General features: G+C 42.4%; 1 protein-coding gene across 1 annotated transcript in view; it reads right to left on the minus strand.

Moving 5' to 3' along the window:
* CAMTA1 (calmodulin binding transcription activator 1) overlaps positions 1 to 20,977 on the minus strand; it is a 3,172,802-nt gene that overhangs the window by 2,561,601 nt on the left and 590,224 nt on the right. Inside the window, exon 3 of the mRNA XM_078642975.1 lies at positions 11,243 to 11,310. Within this exon, the coding sequence (XP_078499101.1) occupies positions 11,243 to 11,310 (68 nt within the window). The remainder of the gene's footprint in view (positions 1 to 11,242; positions 11,311 to 20,977) is intronic.

The raw sequence follows: 20,977 nt of genomic DNA on the forward strand, positions 1-20,977 counted from the left end.
CCATGTTGGAAACATCATAAAGCAGCTCAGAGGGATTTATGACATTACAACGCATGCTTTTACCACGCATGCCTTTACAACGTGGTTTTTACAACGCAAACCTTTACAACGCATAGCGCTTTGGGGTGCTGGATAGTGAATAGTTTAATTTACTATTCCAACTCCAGTCCCCGTGGACACTAGGGAAGGTGTTGCATAGTAAATTAAACTTATTCCCTATCCTAGAGCGCCTCCAGCGCAATGCGTTTTAATGGTTTGCGTTGTAAAAGTTGCGTCGTAAAGGCACTGCGTGGTAAAAGTTGCGTTGTAAAGGATGTTTCCCAGCTCAGAGTGTTGTTGTGCCTGCTGCGGGGATCATCTTGTGACCTGCAGGTGACACGTGCCCATTGTGGTGAAATAGCTCAGTGGGTGAAGCGCTCAGTGCAGACAGAGGCACGACACTTGTAAGACGTCATCAGGGTTTAAGTTCACTTCTCGTTCTTTAAAGGCTCGTGAAGTGTTGTCTTTTATGAAGGACCGCCCCCAAAACAAGAGTATGTGATGTGATTGTGAACAGTGTTTTACTGCAGATCTGCACATACACACCCCGGCCCAGTGTGTGGTGTGATCACAGCACATCTCTCCTCCCTGATGGCTTTCTGCCGCAGAAGGCGCCATCACCCTGGACTTCTTGGCTCTCAGCATGAACCAAAGGGGTTACTGACTGTCCTTTAGATGAGGTGTTACTGTGTGGTCGTTGGTTGGGTAAAATATAGATGGAACGTCCTACCACTGCGTCTTGACAAGGCAGCCGCGACAAACTCAATGGAATAGCCAGTTGCACATGCATCAATCTTTTTATTCAGGAAATCGTGTGGGGTTTTGGGAGTGGGAGTGGTAATGGTGGAGAGGAGGAGTTCCTGTGTTGAGGAAGGTACATGCTTTATACATAAAACTTTAAATTTGGGTTATTGTAATTCTGTATCTTATTTAGATCGATGTAGTGTGTATTTGATGCGGCCACCTGTATCCATGGCTGTTTTTATTTATTATGAAATGAAAGTCTAGTGCTCCTGCTTGCAGCAGAGTGTGGCTAAAGAGCTATGGGCCAGATATACAAAAAGGGGAGCTTTTTTTATCACTGACTGTTTGAGGTGTGTCTCTGATTTTGCAATAGAACCTATGCACTAATGGAAAGATTCACAAAATCACCCGTCTCAGGGGTTTTAAGAACCACAAGCCTATTTAATATAAATTGATGAAGTCACTATCTGGACCTACTGTAATTTGCTCCAAATACAAAGATGATGGCCTGCCAGAAACAGCAGACCACATACCCTGTGTTGGCAATCTCAAATGAGAAACTTTAATGTTTTATTTTTTTATTTTTTACAAAGCAGCCTATGCTCCTTAAAGGAATCAGTGCTGCTAAAAAAAAAAAAAAAACTTTTGTAAAACCTTCAGGGATAGAAACCAGTCGTCTACTAGATCATTGCCTACAATCTCATTCGCAAAGGAGAAGGTGTCCTCCCCTTTGTGAATTACTTATCACCTCCTTCGAGGTGTCAGTAACAGAGCAAAAGATTGCGACTGCAATTGTTGTCTCAAACCATTGCTACATGCCATACCAATTCACAATTAGCAGATGAATCCACTTTCATGTCCCTCCTCAATTGCAATTTGGTATAGGTCTCTAAATCAATGTTTCTAATCTGAACAACTTTTCTGACTCCCAAAATGTGTTTATTACATACCTGTTGGAAATGGCCCTCTTTGCAGGGTCACCCCAGACTTTTAGCCTTCCTTCTTCTACTTTTTGCAGCATGTAAATTTGTTTTTCACTACTGTAAGGCCTACATCTCCCATAGGATAGCATTGGGATTACCTTATTACATTTTATAAGCCTAATTTCCAAATGGGAACATGTAATTGCTTCAAGCTTGGTGCCTCTGGAATCACAATTTAAAATCTGAACTTATGGTGACGTCGGATTTGACATTTCAGTCTTGGAAATTCTACTTTAAGAAAGGTGGCATTTTCTTGCATTAGTCATTTAGTGAATGTATCCTGACTCTGGTAACGGGACTTGATGTAGTTGGAAGTTGGGCTTTATGTATTCCTCCTAGGCAGCCAAAAACTATGGAAACTTCAGTGCATCTCAAATGGCCAACTCGGAGAGGATAGGAGAGAGGAGAAGGGCACAGCCTCGCTTACTCCTGAATAGACTGTGTCCTGTCCACACTCAAAGGGCTGCATACCCCCCTGCAGTGAGTCTGGAGGCAGGGCAGGAAGGGAGAACATCTGTGCACTTCAAAGGCATGTCTTTGAAACCTTTCCCATTTCAAAGGCACCTCTGGTTATACATACTGGACCAAAGATACTTCTGGGCCTGTTGATACTCTGCCAGGCGAAGGACTACTGTGCTGGAAGGACTGCCACTCTGTTGGACTGTACTCTGCTGGAGTCCTGCTTTGCTGTGCTGATCTGCTGGTTCCTGCCCTCTTGCCTGGGTGAGAAGAACTGGGCATGCATCTCTTGACCCCCAGAACTCAGAGTGACTCCAAGGGCTAGTTGGCTGGCCTCCTGATCTGAAGCCTCAGGGACATAACATGCTTCCAACCTCTGCACCTGGACTCTGTCATCTGTGAGTGTACCCTGCCAAGTAGTGCCACCCTAGTCCTGGGCCCTTGGAAGTGAACCTAAGCAGTTTGCCTACGGAACCAACACACATCTTCACTGCTGAGCGATGCAGTCTTGTGCAGAACCAACGCATCTCCTCGGCTGAGTGGTGCATCCCCGAGCACAACTGATGCATCGGTGCTGGTGCGTGGATAGGACCCATCACAAAAGACTTGCATCGCCAATGCAACCCACATCTTGTAACCGGTGCATCGCCTTCGGAACCGCCACTGCGTGACACTTTTCCCTGAAACAGCATTTTGCATCCCTTATCTACAGCAGCTCGACAATGATGCCAAAACTTCACATCGCAGCTTCACCGCTCATAAGAACCGATGCATCGACTCGGATGTGCCTCACATCCTCGACATGGACTTTGGATCACAAGCCCCGTTAACAGGATCCTCAATCTCAATGGATCAGGACCTCACACCGCAACCTCACCGCATCTCAGAACCGATGCACCGCCTTAACTGTATAACGCATCTTCGATGCGGGTCCATGCAACGCTCCGCAACCAGAATTTAAAGTACTCTGCTAACTGGGTTCCTGAAGCTGGCCGGCACTCCATCGTGGTCGACCTGAACTTGTGACTTTGTCCCAGCCTGGTGCGACCGAATAATCCCAATAGAGCTTTGTGCTTTTTAGAGCTATTTTTCAATATAAACTTTAAAAATCAATATCTCGGGTTCTACTAATTAGATTTTGTCATTTTGGTCTTGTTTTATTTATTAAACTGAGTTCAAGTCTTCTAACCTTGTGTGGGATCTTTTTGTGTGGTGTGTTCACTATTTTACTATTTGAAGTGTTACAGAACAAGTTTGCACAAGCCGGACTGCTCTGCGCCAAACTACCAGAGGGTGAGCACATGTTAATTTAGAATTTAGGGTTTGTATGCCCTTTACTCTGACTAGGGTTGTGGTTGCTGCTTGACCAGGGCTCATGCCCCAGTTAACAATTAATCCATTTTCTAACAATACCTAAAAGCCAACCCTGTGATTTTGTTAATAGCAGTATTGTTATTCACAAAATGTTTTTGTACATCCGCCCCTCAGCCGTTATACAACTATGTGAAGTTCCAAGTCTACCACTGCCTTTTTATTTTTTCACTTGAAATGATCATATCAAGTGCACAAAGCTGTTTAAAACAAGCTTTTTCGCAATATAAAAACAGTAGTAATGTTTCAGTCTCCATTGCAGTTTAGGAACATGAGCAGATCCAACATGAATCCAAAACCCGTAGGAAATGGAGGCCACATAAAGCTGTTGCAGCACGATTACACAGTTTACAGATTTGGCAGGATTAAATAAAAGCACTATAAAAAATAAGGGCATTCGTAAAATATGCAAGTACAACTTATACGCGGACATTTATCATCGATTCTGCACAACATTTAGCTTTATATTTTTTTCCTATTTGCAATTTGATTTTAATAGCTCTTTCGTAAATTATTCACCGCTATGTTATAAAGTGTTTCACATGTTTAAAGTGGTTCCCCATTTCAACCTGTAATAATGGCAGTTTTCAGGTAGTATATGAAAGGCGCCCTTACTCATTACAGGGTGTAATCAGAACTAAGAATTGTCTGTAAATCAAAAATATAAGGGTAGAGCAAAAGGGATGCTAAATGGAATCCCTAAATGGAATCCCTGATTCTGACCATTTGATTGAGGTATTTTCCCTGTAAAGCTTGCAGCTAATCCCATAAGGACCAAGTGTTAGAATGAAGAGCAATCAATATTTTCAGCGATTCTGCAGGGATTTCGAGGTCAGCCATTTTACACCACAGGGTGACTGTATCAGCCTTGTTGAAAACTCTTGTAAAATCTGTCACTGCAGCATACATTTCCTGTCCTTGTCCTACCACATAGTTCTCGGAGAGTAATTACAATGCATAGACGCCATCCAGTGTGATTAGATTCAGACGGCAGTCTATAAAATACCCATCTCTTCTACCCAAGTTGGAGGTGGTTCAAGAACTGATACTCCAAACAGTGTATCTGGTGCATCATAAAAGGGCTCTCCGACGCTACCTTTGCAGGTGTGAATGAGAGCCCTTATTATGAGTGAGAATAATAATTCCTCCCTTCCAGGACTCGGTGAATTTGCCATTACTGTAAAAATCAGCAAATGGGGGTGAGTGGAGGGGTTGTTTAAATGTTTTTCACACGCTTCAAGATTTTGTTTAAGACCTACAATGGGTAAGCCATCAGGATACTGATGTTTTGATGCTCTTACACTTGTTATAGAATTTTTGTTACCATTAATGGGGAGGAAAGCAGAATTTAGAAAGAGGGGAATAAGTCAACGCTCTTTCTTAAAGATGCTACAGCTGATGTACATGTTCAATCCCGCATTCTTTGGGAATAGAAACTTGTTTTCTTGGATATTGAACCAGAAGGCCTAGCACCAATTTGATTCGACAGAACTCCCTTGCATTTCGATTCAAGGCAGTCATTGCCATAGAGGTCCACGTTTGGGCCTCATGAACCTCTCTAGCTGTGGGGCACAAACATCGCAGATATCCTTCAAGATGCATGATTTGAGTTACTCTTCTGGCACTGAAGATGTGATATTGACCTCGAATTAATCTATTTAGAGTCTCACAACAAAACCTTACCTCATTTGAACTATGTACTCTTTCTTTATAAGGCCGGTGTCTACATTGAGAACCTTCTGACCAGCTTTTAGCCGCGTAACTAAGTGGTAATCAACTTCTCATAATTATCAATAACATCCTATTCAAGAAAGGGGTGAGCTTGGTCCATTATGGAGATATGGTCTAGATTTAATTGTGTGGTGGAATGAGGTGACCAAGAGATTTTAGAGTTATTTTTTGTTACAGCTGGCACTTCTCCATCCACAAACGGGCCGCAAAACGTAGGATACATAATTTCCTTTCTTACTGTTTTCTGATCTTTCTCCTCCTCCTGCTTTGGCCCTTTTCAGCCTTTCTGTCTAATGCTCTGGGACAAAGTCTGATGATGAAAAACAAATCTCAGCCCCAAAAAGGATCGTCCATGCTCAGCACCTGAATAAACGAAGCAATATGAGGACCAAACAGTGCATTGAGATGTTATGTTTTGTTAATATTTATTGTAAACAGACCAGGCATATCAAAGATTCTTGGCCCTAGAGCAGTTAGAGAGAACATGTCTACACAAGTGGCAACCAGGGAGGTGCAATTATGCGAATTCAAAGAGAGGAGATTCTCTTCAAAGGTGAACTGCAGTGCATCCCAATGTTCTGCTTCTGCCAGTCCAATGGCATATCCTATCATACTGTTTAGACTAAACGAGGAAATATCTAATGTAGATCAAGATTCACATCTCAAATTAGGACAATTTTGGTACCAATTACATTTTCTTGCTAAGACAGTTGCACACCAGCATATAAAGTTTTATGGACAAGACACATGGCTTTAAAAAGCACACTTTGGGCTACAGGAAGCCAGTGTGAAAAAAAGCTAAACAGAAGATAAGCATTCAAACAATTGCAGCCCCTTTATGAATTTGGTTGTTTTATTGCGCATCAACTGAAGTCAATGACTGGCTTTAGCACAAGTGCCTAAATGCTGTTGCCATAATGGAGGCAAGGTTGCTAAAAACAGTACCTTCTGTGGCTTGATGTTGGAAGTCAAGATAAGCCAAGCTTTGGAAAAACCAATAGTTCTGGCTGGGCTATCAGCCTTTTGGCTTTTTAAATGCTTGTTTTGTCATGATTTTTGTAAAACTTTGTTTGAGGAGTTGCTGGGATCGAGGCCGTATAAAAAAAGAAACAATGTTAAAATCACAAATATTTTTGGGACTCAAAACTGCTACAGTAGTCCTTGGCATTGAAGGAAAGTACTCCATTTGCCAATGTGCTATTTGTGAAAGGTCAGAATGCTCTCACTCATGGTGAACTTAACCAATCTCTGAACCTGTTACCCCATGCTGTAGGGAGTGGAAGAAAAATGTGAACGATTCAGCAACAGATCAATAAATCACTAAAAGGCCCCACAAGTATTAGTAAAATCAAAAGGTGTTGGCTAACATTTGACCTAAGAAACAAAAGTTTCCTTAATGAACTGATAAAAGGAACCACTACAGCATTCAAAGGCTTCTCAAGAGTGAGCTTGAAGTTAACAACCAGCCAAGATTTTTTGCAGGTTAAGCTTGCCCAGGACAAGTGCCTTTTGTACTAGGCAAGAGATTAGTCTTCGGCGGATGATAGTTCAAGTTGGGAGTGCGGCGAGTTTAAAAAAGTGTATTCACATTTACCATCTGGTCATAAACAATCAGCCACCCACAGTGAAATTATTGAGAGATATTCAGGGGCGTAGCTTGGTCAGTCAGACTCGGGCGGGGGGGGGGGGTAAGAGCTTCAGATTTTCTGAAAATTAGGCTGGCATAGAACCTTTAAATACATACAAGCAGGGTGTATGAAGGGGGACTAAGGGGCAGTGGAAAGGGAGAGGAATGCGGGTTTGTAGGAGTGCTAAGAGTGAAAATGCAATATTGTGTAAAGTAACCATTTTTTTTAGGACTTTCAAAACAGAGTGAGACAGTGTGTGCGTGTTTTTGTCTGTGTATATGTAAATATCCTGGTGACCTCTAACTGACCTCTCAATACCTGACTGAAAGCACCCGTAGTCGAATATTTATCAGAAAAGTCATTAATTGGGGGGGGGGGGGGTAACATCGCAAACACCCCCCACTGAAGCTACGCCACTGTAGATATTACAGTTGATGGCAACACATCCGTCGTTATAAAATTATTGATGTTGTGTGTCATATTGATAATAATAACTTGTTTTATATAGAGCTTGATATCACCCTTCTCCCATTCTGGGCACAATATATAACAGATGTTACTGTTATCCATTTTATGAGCCTTAAATTTACCAATCTCGGAATGATGGAAGGCTGGGTGTGGATTGCTGTCATACATCAAGATAAATGGCTCTTTGACCATTGGAGGAACAATCAATGTCTGACAAAAATATTATGCAATAATAAAACAGCAAGGATAAATTAGAGAGTTTTGAGGAACTTCTCAAGCCATGGATCTAGGGGTGGGTTATATGCTGGTAATGGGACTGACCCGACAAGAAGGATTCCATTTATTTTAATGCAGATCCCAGAACTCTGCTAGAAGGAGGATCATCGGCTTTGGTTGGTGGAATGGACCAAAGTAGCCCTCAAAGAGTACATAATCACCCTACATAAAAAAGTACTCAATCCCCGGGACTCTGTGTAAACAAGTAGATATTTCATCATGGCACTCATGAGGTTGAGTGTATCATCCCTATCCACAGTTCACAGAGAGATGACATGGTAACATTTAAAAGGGCGTCTCCGGGATTGTGTCACTATATGTCTCAAAAGCCAAGCAGTCATCATCAAACAAACAGTCTGGAATTACTATTGTTGTGGGACTGTAAAAGGTGAGGCCTGGGTAAAAAAACTGTGTTTGTTCCCTCTACACTTTTGATATCTTTTTTAAGCAAACTGGAGGTACATGGTGAAAACGTCTTAAAGAAATGTAGGTATATTTTGTTCTAGATTGAACACCGTTTGTTAAACTGATTGGCTGACTCACATTTGCATAATGACCCTCCATGCATTTCCCAGTACTAGCAGTAAGGGGTGTGGTGTCTTCAGGACTGCTCAACTCTATATTTGCCTAACAAACAGTGTCAGAGCCATTAGTCTTGCCTTAGTTACCTACTGGATTTGTAAACAGTTTTTAGCCATGCGGCACAGCATCTGCGGAAAAAAAAGCCTTTGGTGCGACTCCCCACATCCTTTGGTAGGCCTGCCGCACATGGCCAGACCAACAAAATGGCACAGGCAGTTTTTTCTTCTTATTAGTTACCAATCCAGGTTGGATAGGTAACTAAAAACAAAAGAAAATGGGCCAAAGCATTTGTTTTTTGAAGCTGGTGGGCGCTAGGAGTTTAAGCAACAAATGGAGGGAGGTGAATGGGGTACAGTGTTGCAATAGGGGGATGGTGGTGCGTGAACGGTAAATCAACATGGGGAGGGTGGGAGTCACCGAGCCCACATCGGAGAGGACACAAAAGCAACCAGGTGGGTGGGAGTGTTGGAGGAAACATGAAAGTAATGGAGAAGGGTGGGACCATAAGCAACACAGTAGGTGAGGGAAAGCAACATGGAGCACATAGGTGGGGGTAGCAATGGGGAATCGATGTGCCATGGGAGGGACAAACACAACATTTACAAGCTGCGACACAAATACGAAGCAGGTAAATGAAAGTGACAAAGAAAGCCATTCATTGATAAGCAATGGTTGTACTCTAAGTGCCTCTGTGTTCTTGGCAAGTCACAAACTGCCTTGAAACATGCAATCCACGAGCTGTCAGGTAGACTTGACCTAAAAAGCATATGATTTGTTGCAAGAGTCATCCCCCCAGCAGTAATATAACCTTTAGTGAGCGATGGAAGTATAATGTAATTATAACTTTAAAGAGTCCATGAATTTTAGAAATACGGTTGTTCACAATTTGGGCTCCTTTCTGTTCGGTGGGGTATATGGATTCTTGCAAAAAAATTTTTAAAGAATGGGTACTTTTTAAAATCTCAACTGTGATTCTAACCTTTGCCTCAAATATCTGCACACTATTGTTTTATTTTTTATCTTATGGCTACACCAGGACATGGCATTTTAAGTGTCATTTTTTGGTTGCTATCGTAGGACGGGCTTTGATAGTTCTGTGTGCCCAACAGGACTAGCGAGTGTTGCTGTTCTTAAATTTTTGTCAAAGGAAGCAAGTACATAACAATTCGCAACTTCAATCACAGATACCATATTCATTTCCAACTTCAGTGCTGCAACAGATGCTTCCTACTACAAAAGGGGATGGAGTAAACCAACATAGCAGTACTTGAATCCTCATTCTCAAAATCCCAGCAAGAAATAAAACAATCACATTCATAAATTATGCGGTAGGGTTTAGAATGCAAATCACACACATACTATGATATCCAAACTCTTTGAAACCACATGTCTTTCCTGATTCTTGCTACTTTTTTGTGCACATAATGGAAAATGCCTGCTCATAAAAGTAGGAAGTGAATGTGTGTGCTTATGTTCAACAGAGTGAAATCACTTGGGTGAATCAAATACAGGAATGATTGGTTGAATAGAACAGGGTTGGGCACAGTTGTAAAACTCACCTAATCCCATTTTGGGAAGTTTCTGTTTTGTAAACCTTGTCAATACTGTGAATTCTACTAAGACACAAAGTATTTTTTAAGAATAGTCAAGTACTAATGAAAAAACTAGTTTTTCAGAAGATCTCTACAACAAAATAAAAACATGTTCAGCAGTAATCTTCACCCAAAAGTGGTTAAAACAAATTTACACCATAACAAATTGATGCCAAACAAAGTTTTGTATAATACACTAAGTTGCATCTATGCAAATAAATATGATATGAACGTCAGAGTGCCTCCGGAAAGCAAAGGGAAACTTGGTCTCTACTTTTCTAATACCACAGTGGACGTCATTCCCAAAGGGTGAGCAATAAACATATGAACCAAATCAGTATAAATGAGCCTGGATGGAGAAGCCATATACCCATAACAGCTTTTCAACATGGATACATTATGAATTGGTGACTCGTGGGTAAAATAATCTCAAACGTTCTGCCAAACCATTTGCCTTTGGTGTCTACAGGCCTAATAGGCATATGAATTGATAACAGAACACCACGCTGCCGAGCATGTTCCTAGGCCAGAACATCCAATCAGAGAGCCCGATTCACAAAGGTAAACTGAGACGAAAGTCTAACTTTATAACTTTCGGTATTCACAAAGGGCATTTACGAGCAGTAAAGTTAGACCTTTTTCTCAGTTTAACTTAAGGTTTGGTCTTAAGTTTAACTGCGACTAGACTTTTGGTCTCAGTTAAACTCAAGACCAAACTTAGGTTAAACTGAGACAATGATCTAACTTTACCACTCGCAGATGTCTTTTGTGAATATCGAAAGTCGTAAAGTTAGACTTTTGTCTCAGTTTAGCTTTGTAAACTGTGCCCCTTATGTGACCATGTAGCAGCATGTTCTGCATTCCACAAATACCATGAAAGGATGCTCCTTAGTTTGGATTTTCAAGACTCAAAGATGCTTGGGTGATATGGAAAACAAATCTGGAAACTCAAGGTGTCTGAGGGTCCACTTGAGCACTTGTCAGTGCATCTCACTTTATATGGCCTGCTATGAGTCACTCAAGTATACTTCACAGAACCCAAGCACAACAAGATGCTTCTGCTGTATTCCAAACAACAAAACAACTGTGATTTAAACACCAGAGACCACAAAGAAACTCTTAAACTGTGGTTCAGTACGGGAAGAACTGTGCACCAGCTAAGACTGCATGCCGTTTATTCTAATGCACTGTGATCAATTCAATAAAATCAAACACTGGAGGGAATCGAGCAGCGAGACCTTGGTGCCGCAACCTATCAAACGTGATGTTTACTTTTCAACTTGTATTCAATCTATTGAACAGCAAATCAATTCATCAATAAGGTGAAATCAATATACATACTTAAAATCTGTAATCATTGGTGCATTACCTTGTTTTAGGGGAAGTTGTGAGCCATTCTTCATGCTTTTCAAATGTTATTAAATAAGCTGCAATTTCCTGAAAAACAAAGTTGCAAAAAAAAGTTACATTTTGATCTTTCTTTTCATGTTGCATTAACTCAGATTCATTGAAAGAACATACATCTATAGAGCAAGCTAATACTATGTAAACTGTCAGTCAGTCAAAAGTACTTTATTCGGTTAATTTAAAAACCATAAAAGCATACTATACAATACATGGAATTAAGTAATAAAACCGTGAATCACAATAAAAAATGTAAGACATTAAATGCATATCAAACAGTTCATTACATTTTTTTGTTTTTTTGTTAAGAACCACAGGTCCAATTATGTAAACTGTCATTAGTAACAATCACATCTCCCTTCCAACTTACCAGCACACTCCACAAACACTGAGCACAAGAAGCAATGCTGCTCTGGATAATGCAGCGCTATTGCTTTGGTACAATGGATCACAACAGACAAAGGGTAGACATTGCCGTGGCGTAAGAAATACCTAAGGAAATATGAGGACGTTGTGTTTGTTCAAAATTACTCATAGCTAGTTGCCTGCCAATGTGGATGAAATTCCCAGTCGTAGAACAAATTGGCCCATGTCAGAATAAAAAAGGAGTTGCAACACTTTATGTTTTTTAAACACATGGGGCCTTATTATGATGTCGGGTGGACTTATGTCCACCTGACACCGTTGCGGATAAGGAATTGCCCGACCTTAGGTTGGCAGTTCCGACCGCACTATTACGATGCAACCCCCCATAGGGCAATCACAAGCCTCCATTTGTCAATGGAAGCATGTGCGGTGGGTGGAACTGGCCCACAGCACAAGCTTCCATTGACAAATGGAGGCTTTGAAGCATCCCTGCACCGTATGTCAGGCACCATGCGGTTCCTGTATCAATGCAAGAAGGTGGGACCAGGAGCCAGTTTGGTCCAGTGCCCGTGCTCCGAACATGGACAGTTTTAATCAAAAAGGGGGCACTGTTCCAGTTGAGGGGTGCAAATTGTCGCCCACTCGATACAAAGAAGGAGAAGGAAAGGAGCAGAGAGGGAAGAGAATGGAAAGCAGAGAGGGAGCTGTAGGTACTGCTAGGTTTTTAGGACCCACTTGTGAGAGGGAAGAAAAAGTTGTCTCTTGATGCCCTCACACACCCCGAAGGCTGTCATGCTTCATCATCGGGCATTTTGCTCATCGTCAGGCCGGCGCAGCAATGCCCTACGGGTCCCCCGAAGGGTCACTTTGGCAGAGATCTTTTTAGACAAAAAGCCGTCAAGTGCATGCGGTGTGTGGAGTGGGTCCTCTTAGAGGGTGATGTGGTATGTGCAACGTGAGTTAAATCTGCCTAAGGGTTTCCAGAAACAACATTTTTGATGAAGGGGTACCCTTGACAGAGTAAAAGCCCATAGGCAGGCAGGAGTACGGATGGGGTAGGTCCGAATTTGCCAGCACCCGAGCAAAACTCCCGGTAAGGTGCGGGCGTCCTACTCTCCTAGCCTATGGAGTAACACTCATTATATTTATAGGTCACGTACAGGAGCGGCCATAACTAATTCGTTTTTGCAGCCAGACTGTAGGGTACACCGTTCCCTGGCCCGCCCTGACACCTCCAGGGGGTATTAACCCTGTCACTTTTCACCTGCACAACACTTCACCCTGTCTTGATTTGGTCCTGAAGAAGTGCCACGGATCTTTGAGACAATAAAGGAGCGAAGCATGTCTATCTCTTTCACACTGTGGTTACCTGGGCTCATTCGGCCAGTTGAGGTAACCCTTAACCGATTGGCTTTTACTCTGTCAAGGGTACCCCTTCATTAAAAATGTTGTTTCTGGTAACCATTAGACAGTTTCAACTCATGTTGCATGCACCACATCACCCTCCAAGAGGACCCACTCCACTCACCCGCATGCTTCACCAAAGTGAACCTTCGGGAGACCCGTTGGGCATTGCAGCGCCGGCCCGACGAGGAGCAAAATGCCCGATGATGAAGCATGACATCCTTCAGGGTGTGTGAGGGCATCAAGACACACGACTTGTTCTTCCCTCTCACAAGTGGGTCCTAAAACACTAGGAGCACCAACACCTCCCTCTTTGCTTTCCGTTCTCTTCCCTCTCTGTTCCTTTCCTTCTCGCTCTTTGTAACAAGTGGGTGACAATTTGCACCCCTCGACCGGAACAGTGCCCCCTTTTTGATTAAAACCATGCAGTTCCTGCCACACAGTGCAGAGATGTTGAGCAGGCCCCAGAGCGGAGAACATGCAGGAATGGGGGCCCTGCTAGGGGCCTATAAAGACACTTTCGAACAGCAGTTCCATGTAGGAAAGGCCGGCATTGACCTGCTGTCAGAGGGTAACATCATAATCCCGACGGCTGAGCCGAGGCTGGCTTCGTCATCATTGTGGATTATGGATGGCTTCCGACACACCGATGGGCTTCTTGACCCAGTTGCAAGCGTTGCAGATGGTCCCTTTGCCCGATGCCTCAGCCCGACGCATCATAATGCAGCAGGTGGACCACTGTATGAGATGAGATGCCACCTCGGTGTCAGACCCACCAACATCATAATTAGCCCCATACTGTCTAGTTACGTTTGATGGGACAGGAGTAATTTTTGAATTTTAACTCTAAATTACATACCTATGTCCTGCTGAATGGACCTCCTGAACATTAGTTAAATATGCCCACCTATTATATTGCTCTGATCTTTACCCCTGTTGCATCAATATTTCTGACCTTGCAACATCCTTCTGTTTTCTATTCTTTTTACCTATCTCTGTATCGAATGGATATCCCATTGAATCGGGTTCTCTTCCTTTCATCCTCTCTACATCTCTTCATCCGTGTGCTCCACTTATAAAATGTCTTCTGGAAAATCTTGACGAACCAAGGTGTTTTTTTATGCGGCTTGTGAAGTTACAAGAGTGGTGCCTACATACTCACAGAATAAATCCTCTCAATCAGGCCTCACCTGTTCAATTTGCCGTGTTGCTGCACTGCTCTATAGCTGTGATGTAGTGCTGCTTTGTTTAGATGCAGCATCATCCCCCCCCCCAATTACGGAGGAGGAGTGTGTAAGCCCCCCCCCCGTTCCAGTGCAGCAAAGGTGAAAAATAAAATGATAATTGAATGAATTACCATTTTACTTTTCACTGTTCCCAGCCAGAGCAGTTTGAGGATGGGGCCAAGCTGCAAATTCAAAATTTCACATCCAGTTAAATTTACTGAAATTCTGCAAACACTGCAGATTCGATATCTCACCTAATTTTTGCCCTAAATGGACTTGCTCAAGTACAAAGTATCTGAGGAGAGACGTTTTTACTTCGAGTCAGATACCCTTCCGGTTTCTTGAGTGACTTTTGAATGTCACATGATACTGTGTGAAACGTTTGCGAAATTATTTGAAATTTTCTGTGAAATTAATTCACTTGTTTTGCAATTCGAAACCCAACTAGTAATTACTCAAATTTAAAGAAAAGCCCACTCCTGAGACATCTAAACATAATCAGAGCAAATATTGCAGAGGTTGAATAAGTGAATGTATTCCTTTTTTGGATTATTAAACATATGTCTGATTTTTAGGATGCAGAATACCAGGAAATATTCTTTTTGCTATAAATGTAATATTCTAATGTGTTTCTCCATTCCATTGATCTAGGTTATTATAATGTGCTGGAAAAAAATCAGTATAGTGATCACAGCCCAACAATTTCCGCAGAGTCTGCTTCTAGGTGTGCTAGCGAGGTTGGAAGGAGCAGAACTCCTTATTCCGACCTTGTTTCCGTGTCCAGCTGCAAATATTGTAATGTGTTGAGCAGACAGCAACAACCCGCCCCCCCCCCACACCCCTATTGATTTAACCGCTAGCAGGTCATCTAGTCCTCACTCCGCCTCTTAAACCTTCAAACTGCTCCTACTTTAACTACACCCATACCTTACCCTCCTTTACTCAAAGTCAGAATGGCCCTACCCGGCACCAGGAGTTCCCCTGGGAGGCTGGAAGGGTTGGGGTGCATTTTTTTTTACTGGTGGCTGGTTTTGTACGGTGTAGCATTTTTAAAAGGACTGAAGAGTCCTTTGTATATTCAACAGTTTTCGGGCAACAATAAAAGTGCGAATATAACTCTGGAGAAAAATTTGCACACTGGAGAGAGTTCGGAGGTTTGTCTAGTGGAAGTTTTGACTCATCTAAGGTAGCGCAGAGGGTTAATATGCCTGCTGCAAAGAGCGTGCACTATGCATATCACAGAACAGTATTTTCGGTGCATAGTTCAGTGGTTAAGCGCTTTTGTCACAGAGATCCTTTTGTTGCTGTGCAGTTCATAAGTTACACTCACAATCTAGTTTAGAAAGTTATTTTTTTTTCCAAGTCTTTCATTATCCCAATTCTGTTAAAAAGGATATGTTTGGGTAGAAATACATTCCTATCAGTAAAATCAACCCTCAATATTGTGTTACTTTCTGAATCCTGAGTTTGTGCTTCCTCAGATCAAGCAGCCTAGAAAAATGTCTACTAGTATGGCTGAGGCGAATCTTACACCTTGTAGTCCCCTTTGTCTTATGTAACGTTTTCTATACACTGATTTACACATGTATGATTATCTTTGTATGTGAGGTCAAATGCTCCGCCACCCTACACTGATATGAGAGGCGTTATAAAACAAATGATATACAAGTGAGAGAAGGGCTATGGAGAGATAAGAGGCACTGCTGGAGGGTGATAGTGAGAAAATCATTGAAGAGCCCCAACAAAGATTGCCGTATTCTGGTGCACTGTAAGGTCATCAATTACCATGCGTCAAAACTAATAATATATCATTAAAATTGTTATGTAGAATACACCATTTTTATCATTTTGCCCATGTTTTCTTTGGGGGGGAGAACACCCAGAAGCCCCATTGTAGTGCTCAAGCTCGCGCAATGCACTCGTTATGCACTGGATGGCGCCAGTCTGACACACCAGGGCTACATTAGGTTCCCAGCCCAGCCCCGCCCTGTCCCCACCATTCTCCATCATCCATCAATTTCTCTCCTCCCCCATACGCCCTGCTCCTCCTTCAACTGTTTCTGCACTTAACAGCAGGGCCGGACTGGGAACCAAAACCGGCCCTGGCAAAGTGCTCGGCCGCCCCCCCCGCCCCCCCCCCCCCCATCCCCCCCGGGCGGGAGGGGGCGAGCGCTTTGCCAGGGCCGCTTTTCAATCGATTTTGTTACAGGGCCGATTTTGCAGCTATGCTGCAAAAACGGCTCTGCAACAAAAACGGCCCCCAGGGCCCAAAACCGGCCCCCACCCTTGCGGCCGACCGGGGGATTGCCCGGTGCCCACAACGGCCAGTCCGGGTCTGCTTAACAGGCCTTTCGCTGAGCCTGTTTAAACCCTAAAGGTGAGTCGATGGGGGAGGGGGGACACAACAGGCATCACTGTATGCTGTTACTCTCCATTCGAATTTGAGGCATCCCTTTGGGCCACCCTCAGTTTTGTGAACTCTAGGCAACTCTTTTGCCTCCCCATGATGATATAAGATATACATAGTTTATGAGGATCTATATTATCACATATACAGTTGAATATTCAGTTTACACACACAAATAAGAACTGATCGACCACCACAAATAAGTTATGCAACCATCTACTTGGATTCCGAGTAGCGACTTTGTGTAGCATTTCATTTGAGCTGTTAACCCTTCCCCTCCCACGGCACATCATAAACAGCCCAAGCAAGAAAGAATATAAGAGCCCCCGAAAAAAAAATCAAAAGGAAACATGATAATCCGTTCACCATGGAAAGCACTTGGATAACTCAATACACAAAGCTCCTCTCCGGCGCAAACAGCAAAGTCAGCATGCACGCAGAAGAAAGACGGGACAAATTTGGACACCTGAAGGTAAATTAAATATTTATGGACACAACAACATCATTGCAGATGGAATTACTGATTTATTAATAATTTCCACAAAAAGCCAGTGGGTGACATCAACATAAGTCATCTCGCCTGCTCTGAGGCAGGTTTCAGCCCAATACTTCCAGATCCGGGTAGAGGCTCTCCGATTCGCTCACAGTAAATTGTTAGAGTTTGTAAGTTAATTTAAGATGGCGCCGCTGTGTGTTTTTCATGAACTCGGTACAACTCCAAGTAACAAATGACTTTCCGTGAGGCTATGAACAAAAATACGTAGGGTTTAAATGAAATGAACAGTGAGATTAGAAAAATTAGCTGTAGCTGCTGCGCATATGCGCGCTCGCTGTGACTAGTGTGTTATTTCACCGGTGTCTCAAAGGGGATTCCCTCCTTCAGTGCCTCCGGGGAAAATGTATAGCAAATAGGGCCAGATAGCGGCTAATGAGGGCCTGGAGCCAGTTACATACATGATGCACGTTTGCTTAATTTTAAAACACGTGTTGTGTGTTATCTGTTACCGGGTAGAGGAATGTACATTTACTCATGTTGCTGTGGTGTTCTCCAGGCGCCTTCATATGCTTGTCAGGTCTGGTCATTCATAACACAAAGTCTAGAGTCGGTGGTGCCGACACTTGGTTTGAATATCAAAGGCTGTGTGCTCTGAAACAGCTTTTTGCCTTGGGGCTGTTTAGGAACAGGCAAACATTGCTTGCTTTCCGTTGTCTAAGGCAAAATTACATGCTCGGGATGTGGCCTAAAGTTGTTGGCAGTGTGCTTGAGGCACCAAATTATTGAATGTCTGTCCGTGCCGACACACACATTTTTTTTAATGGCCCTTTTGTTGTGTCACTTATTCTAGCAAAATGGGCAAATTATGATTTTTTTTCCCTTGGTCTCGTGTCTATTTGCTGTTCATTTTAGGATGTGCAGTTTACTGGTAATCGCAGAGCTGTCATTTGGGCAAAAGCTATTCTTGACTCACCGAGGCTGACCAGTCATGAGGGGATACTTCATGAAGACCTCAGGATTTATAGGTTATATACACACTGCTATCTAGCAAGCATCACAGTGACTCACGCCACTGATGGAGACATATAATGTAGACCACATGGGGCCACTTTCATTTTGCTCAACTGAGGAGGGTCTTTAGTTAGGGCCCGGAGGGGACGGAAGGCCTTCTGCTCTTCCACAATGAGCTTATGCTGTCCCTGCCAAAGATGAGGTCAAACTCTCCTGGCACATGGCCAGGTGCCACAGGTGAGGCAATGCAATCTGAGAAGTGCGGTCATGAGTCCTCTAAGGCACCTACGAGGCCTCCACTGGCTACCCGTCAAGAAGAGGGTCACCTTCAAACTCCTACCCCATGCCTACAAATCCCTGCACAACATCGGACCCAAATACCTCGACAAGAGTATCCTTCCATGTACCCAAGAGGAACCTCCCCTCCGCCAACCTCACCCTGGCAGAGGTCCCCCGCATCCGCAGAAACAGAACCGGCGAGAGAGCTTTCTCCTACATCGCAGCCAATACCTAGAACGAGCTCCCTGTGAACATCAGACACTCCCCAACCCTGCACACATTCAGGAAGGACCTCAAGACCTTGTTCTTCAACTGATCCAGAGCCACCCCTCCCGCCCCCCAGCACCCTGAGAGCCTCACGGGTGAGTAGCATGCTATTTAAAACCCCTGATTGATTGATTGATTGACTATGGATAGTATCCTCAGGGCTTTTGCACAGCTTGGGGAATGGGGTTTTACCAGTACACCTTCTATAATGGGTTCCTCTTCCCTTTTTTCCATAGGTGCACATCTACAATGTGTGAGATTTCTTCTTCATTTGCCTGATGCAGGACTTAAGACAAATTTGACGGTGGCTGGGTATCCCTGTTGCCGCACACGTATACTATACAAACCAAATTATTTCAACTGGTCAATTGTAGCATTCATCTAGAATTAGGTTTTAGTCCACTGTCTATGCTTACGTTCGGACAAATATCCAAATCCTGAAGTAGCTCAGCAATCGTGACCAGATCGTCTTCACAGTCAGAGATCGATAGTAATGTGACAGTATCATAAATATCCTAGATAGTTAAATCACTATAAACTGTAGTTGTCACATAAACTTTATTAATCTTTGGACTTAAACAAAAGTGCTTTTTAAGTTTCAGTCTTCAAACAAATTTGAATAAATCTATTTTCAAATCAAAAATCTTTCAACTATTTCCTGGACAAAAGCCCATTCCTTTCTTAAGTAGTGATTAGATAACACTACTAAGTTTTTTTTCCAATAAATTAATAATAGAAACATCTAAATGAACCAGAAATAATGTGTCTCCTTGTATCCCTGCTCCTTCTTGTTTCAGGACCATGACTCCAAGCCCCAGTTTAATGGAACTATTGGAACATAAGGAGATGCAGACTGCAATCGTAAAATCATATTGTAGAACAACATTTTATTTATATTTAAAGATGGATGGTACAGACAATTGTAGGGAACTGCAATGGGTTTCAGGTTTGCCCCTTCTTATGCCAACCATTTTATGTGGTGGTTTGAGTCGAGGCAGATCTAGGGACCAAGGGGCTCTAAATGGATTGATCATATATTTTACTGAGGAAGATTTATAGATTATTGTTTTATGATTTTGACTGGAAATGTAAAAAAATGGAAGAATGTTTGTGATTATCTAAATAATAATAACAAGTTTGCATTTTACAAATCAATATAGTACTGACCATATTTTTGGGGATGTTGAACTTTTTTTTTATCAAGGACAACAAGATCTACAGTATGATATTTTGCAAATAAACATCATGTAACAAAGTATTGCAGGCAACCAGCTCACATCCTAAATATCAAAATAACGCTATACCATTTGGTGAGGGCGAGGCGTAACTGCAGTGATGAGTATGAATTTTAGGTGTGTTTACGAGACATGGGGCTGAGATTTATCAAGAGGGGATATGATGTACCTGTGAGTCTAACTGCTAGGAATAAAATTCAGAAATGTGATTGGAATGTAACACTTTGTGCTAATAAGGGACTGAAAAATGTACATGAAACTAAAAAAGTATGACTGATTACTAATTACAATTAGAATTCTAGTAAACCTTGGAAGGGCTTTTGCAAACATTGTCATTTGTTTCAGTCTGATATGGTATTACATGAATTTGTCACAAGGGAAGATCTTGAAAAAATATTCTTAGCCCTAGCTACCTAGACAACATGGACAGACAAATTGGTTGGCACAAAGATCCAGAGGTTTTTCCTAATGTGGTCTCTGCAGTATGTTTAGATGGGACTTGCACAAAAGCAAAGGATTCAGTCATGCTGCTACTAAGGAATTTGAACTTAGTATGACTATCAATTGTAGTACCAAGCTTGTTGTATATATACTAGCATGTAAATGTAGGAAAATATACGTAGGAAGTATGATTTGATCACTTAGAGAAAAGGTTAGTGAACATTTGCGGGTTCTAAAACATGGTGATACTAAACATTCTATAGCATTACATGCCATGGAATGTGAAGTCCGGAAACATTATCATAGTTTCCAATTTTATGGTATAGATCATGTAGCCAAGGACTCCAGGGGTGGGGATAGAGAGTTTTTTCTCAAACGACGTGAAGCTATGTGGATTATGAAATCAAGAACAGTGGAAGAAGGGTTTAACACTGACCATGAATTACAGTACTTTTTAGGAGATTGCTGTGTATCGTGACGTAACAGATATTACATTGTCTCTCCATCTATTGAACTTTATAACCATTGCTAGGACGGCAAAATGAATATCAAAATATTGTATAGTATG

This window comes from Lissotriton helveticus, chromosome 5_1, assembly GCF_964261635.1.
Source record: "Lissotriton helveticus chromosome 5_1, aLisHel1.1, whole genome shotgun sequence".
Lineage (NCBI taxonomy): Eukaryota > Metazoa > Chordata > Amphibia > Caudata > Salamandridae > Lissotriton > Lissotriton helveticus.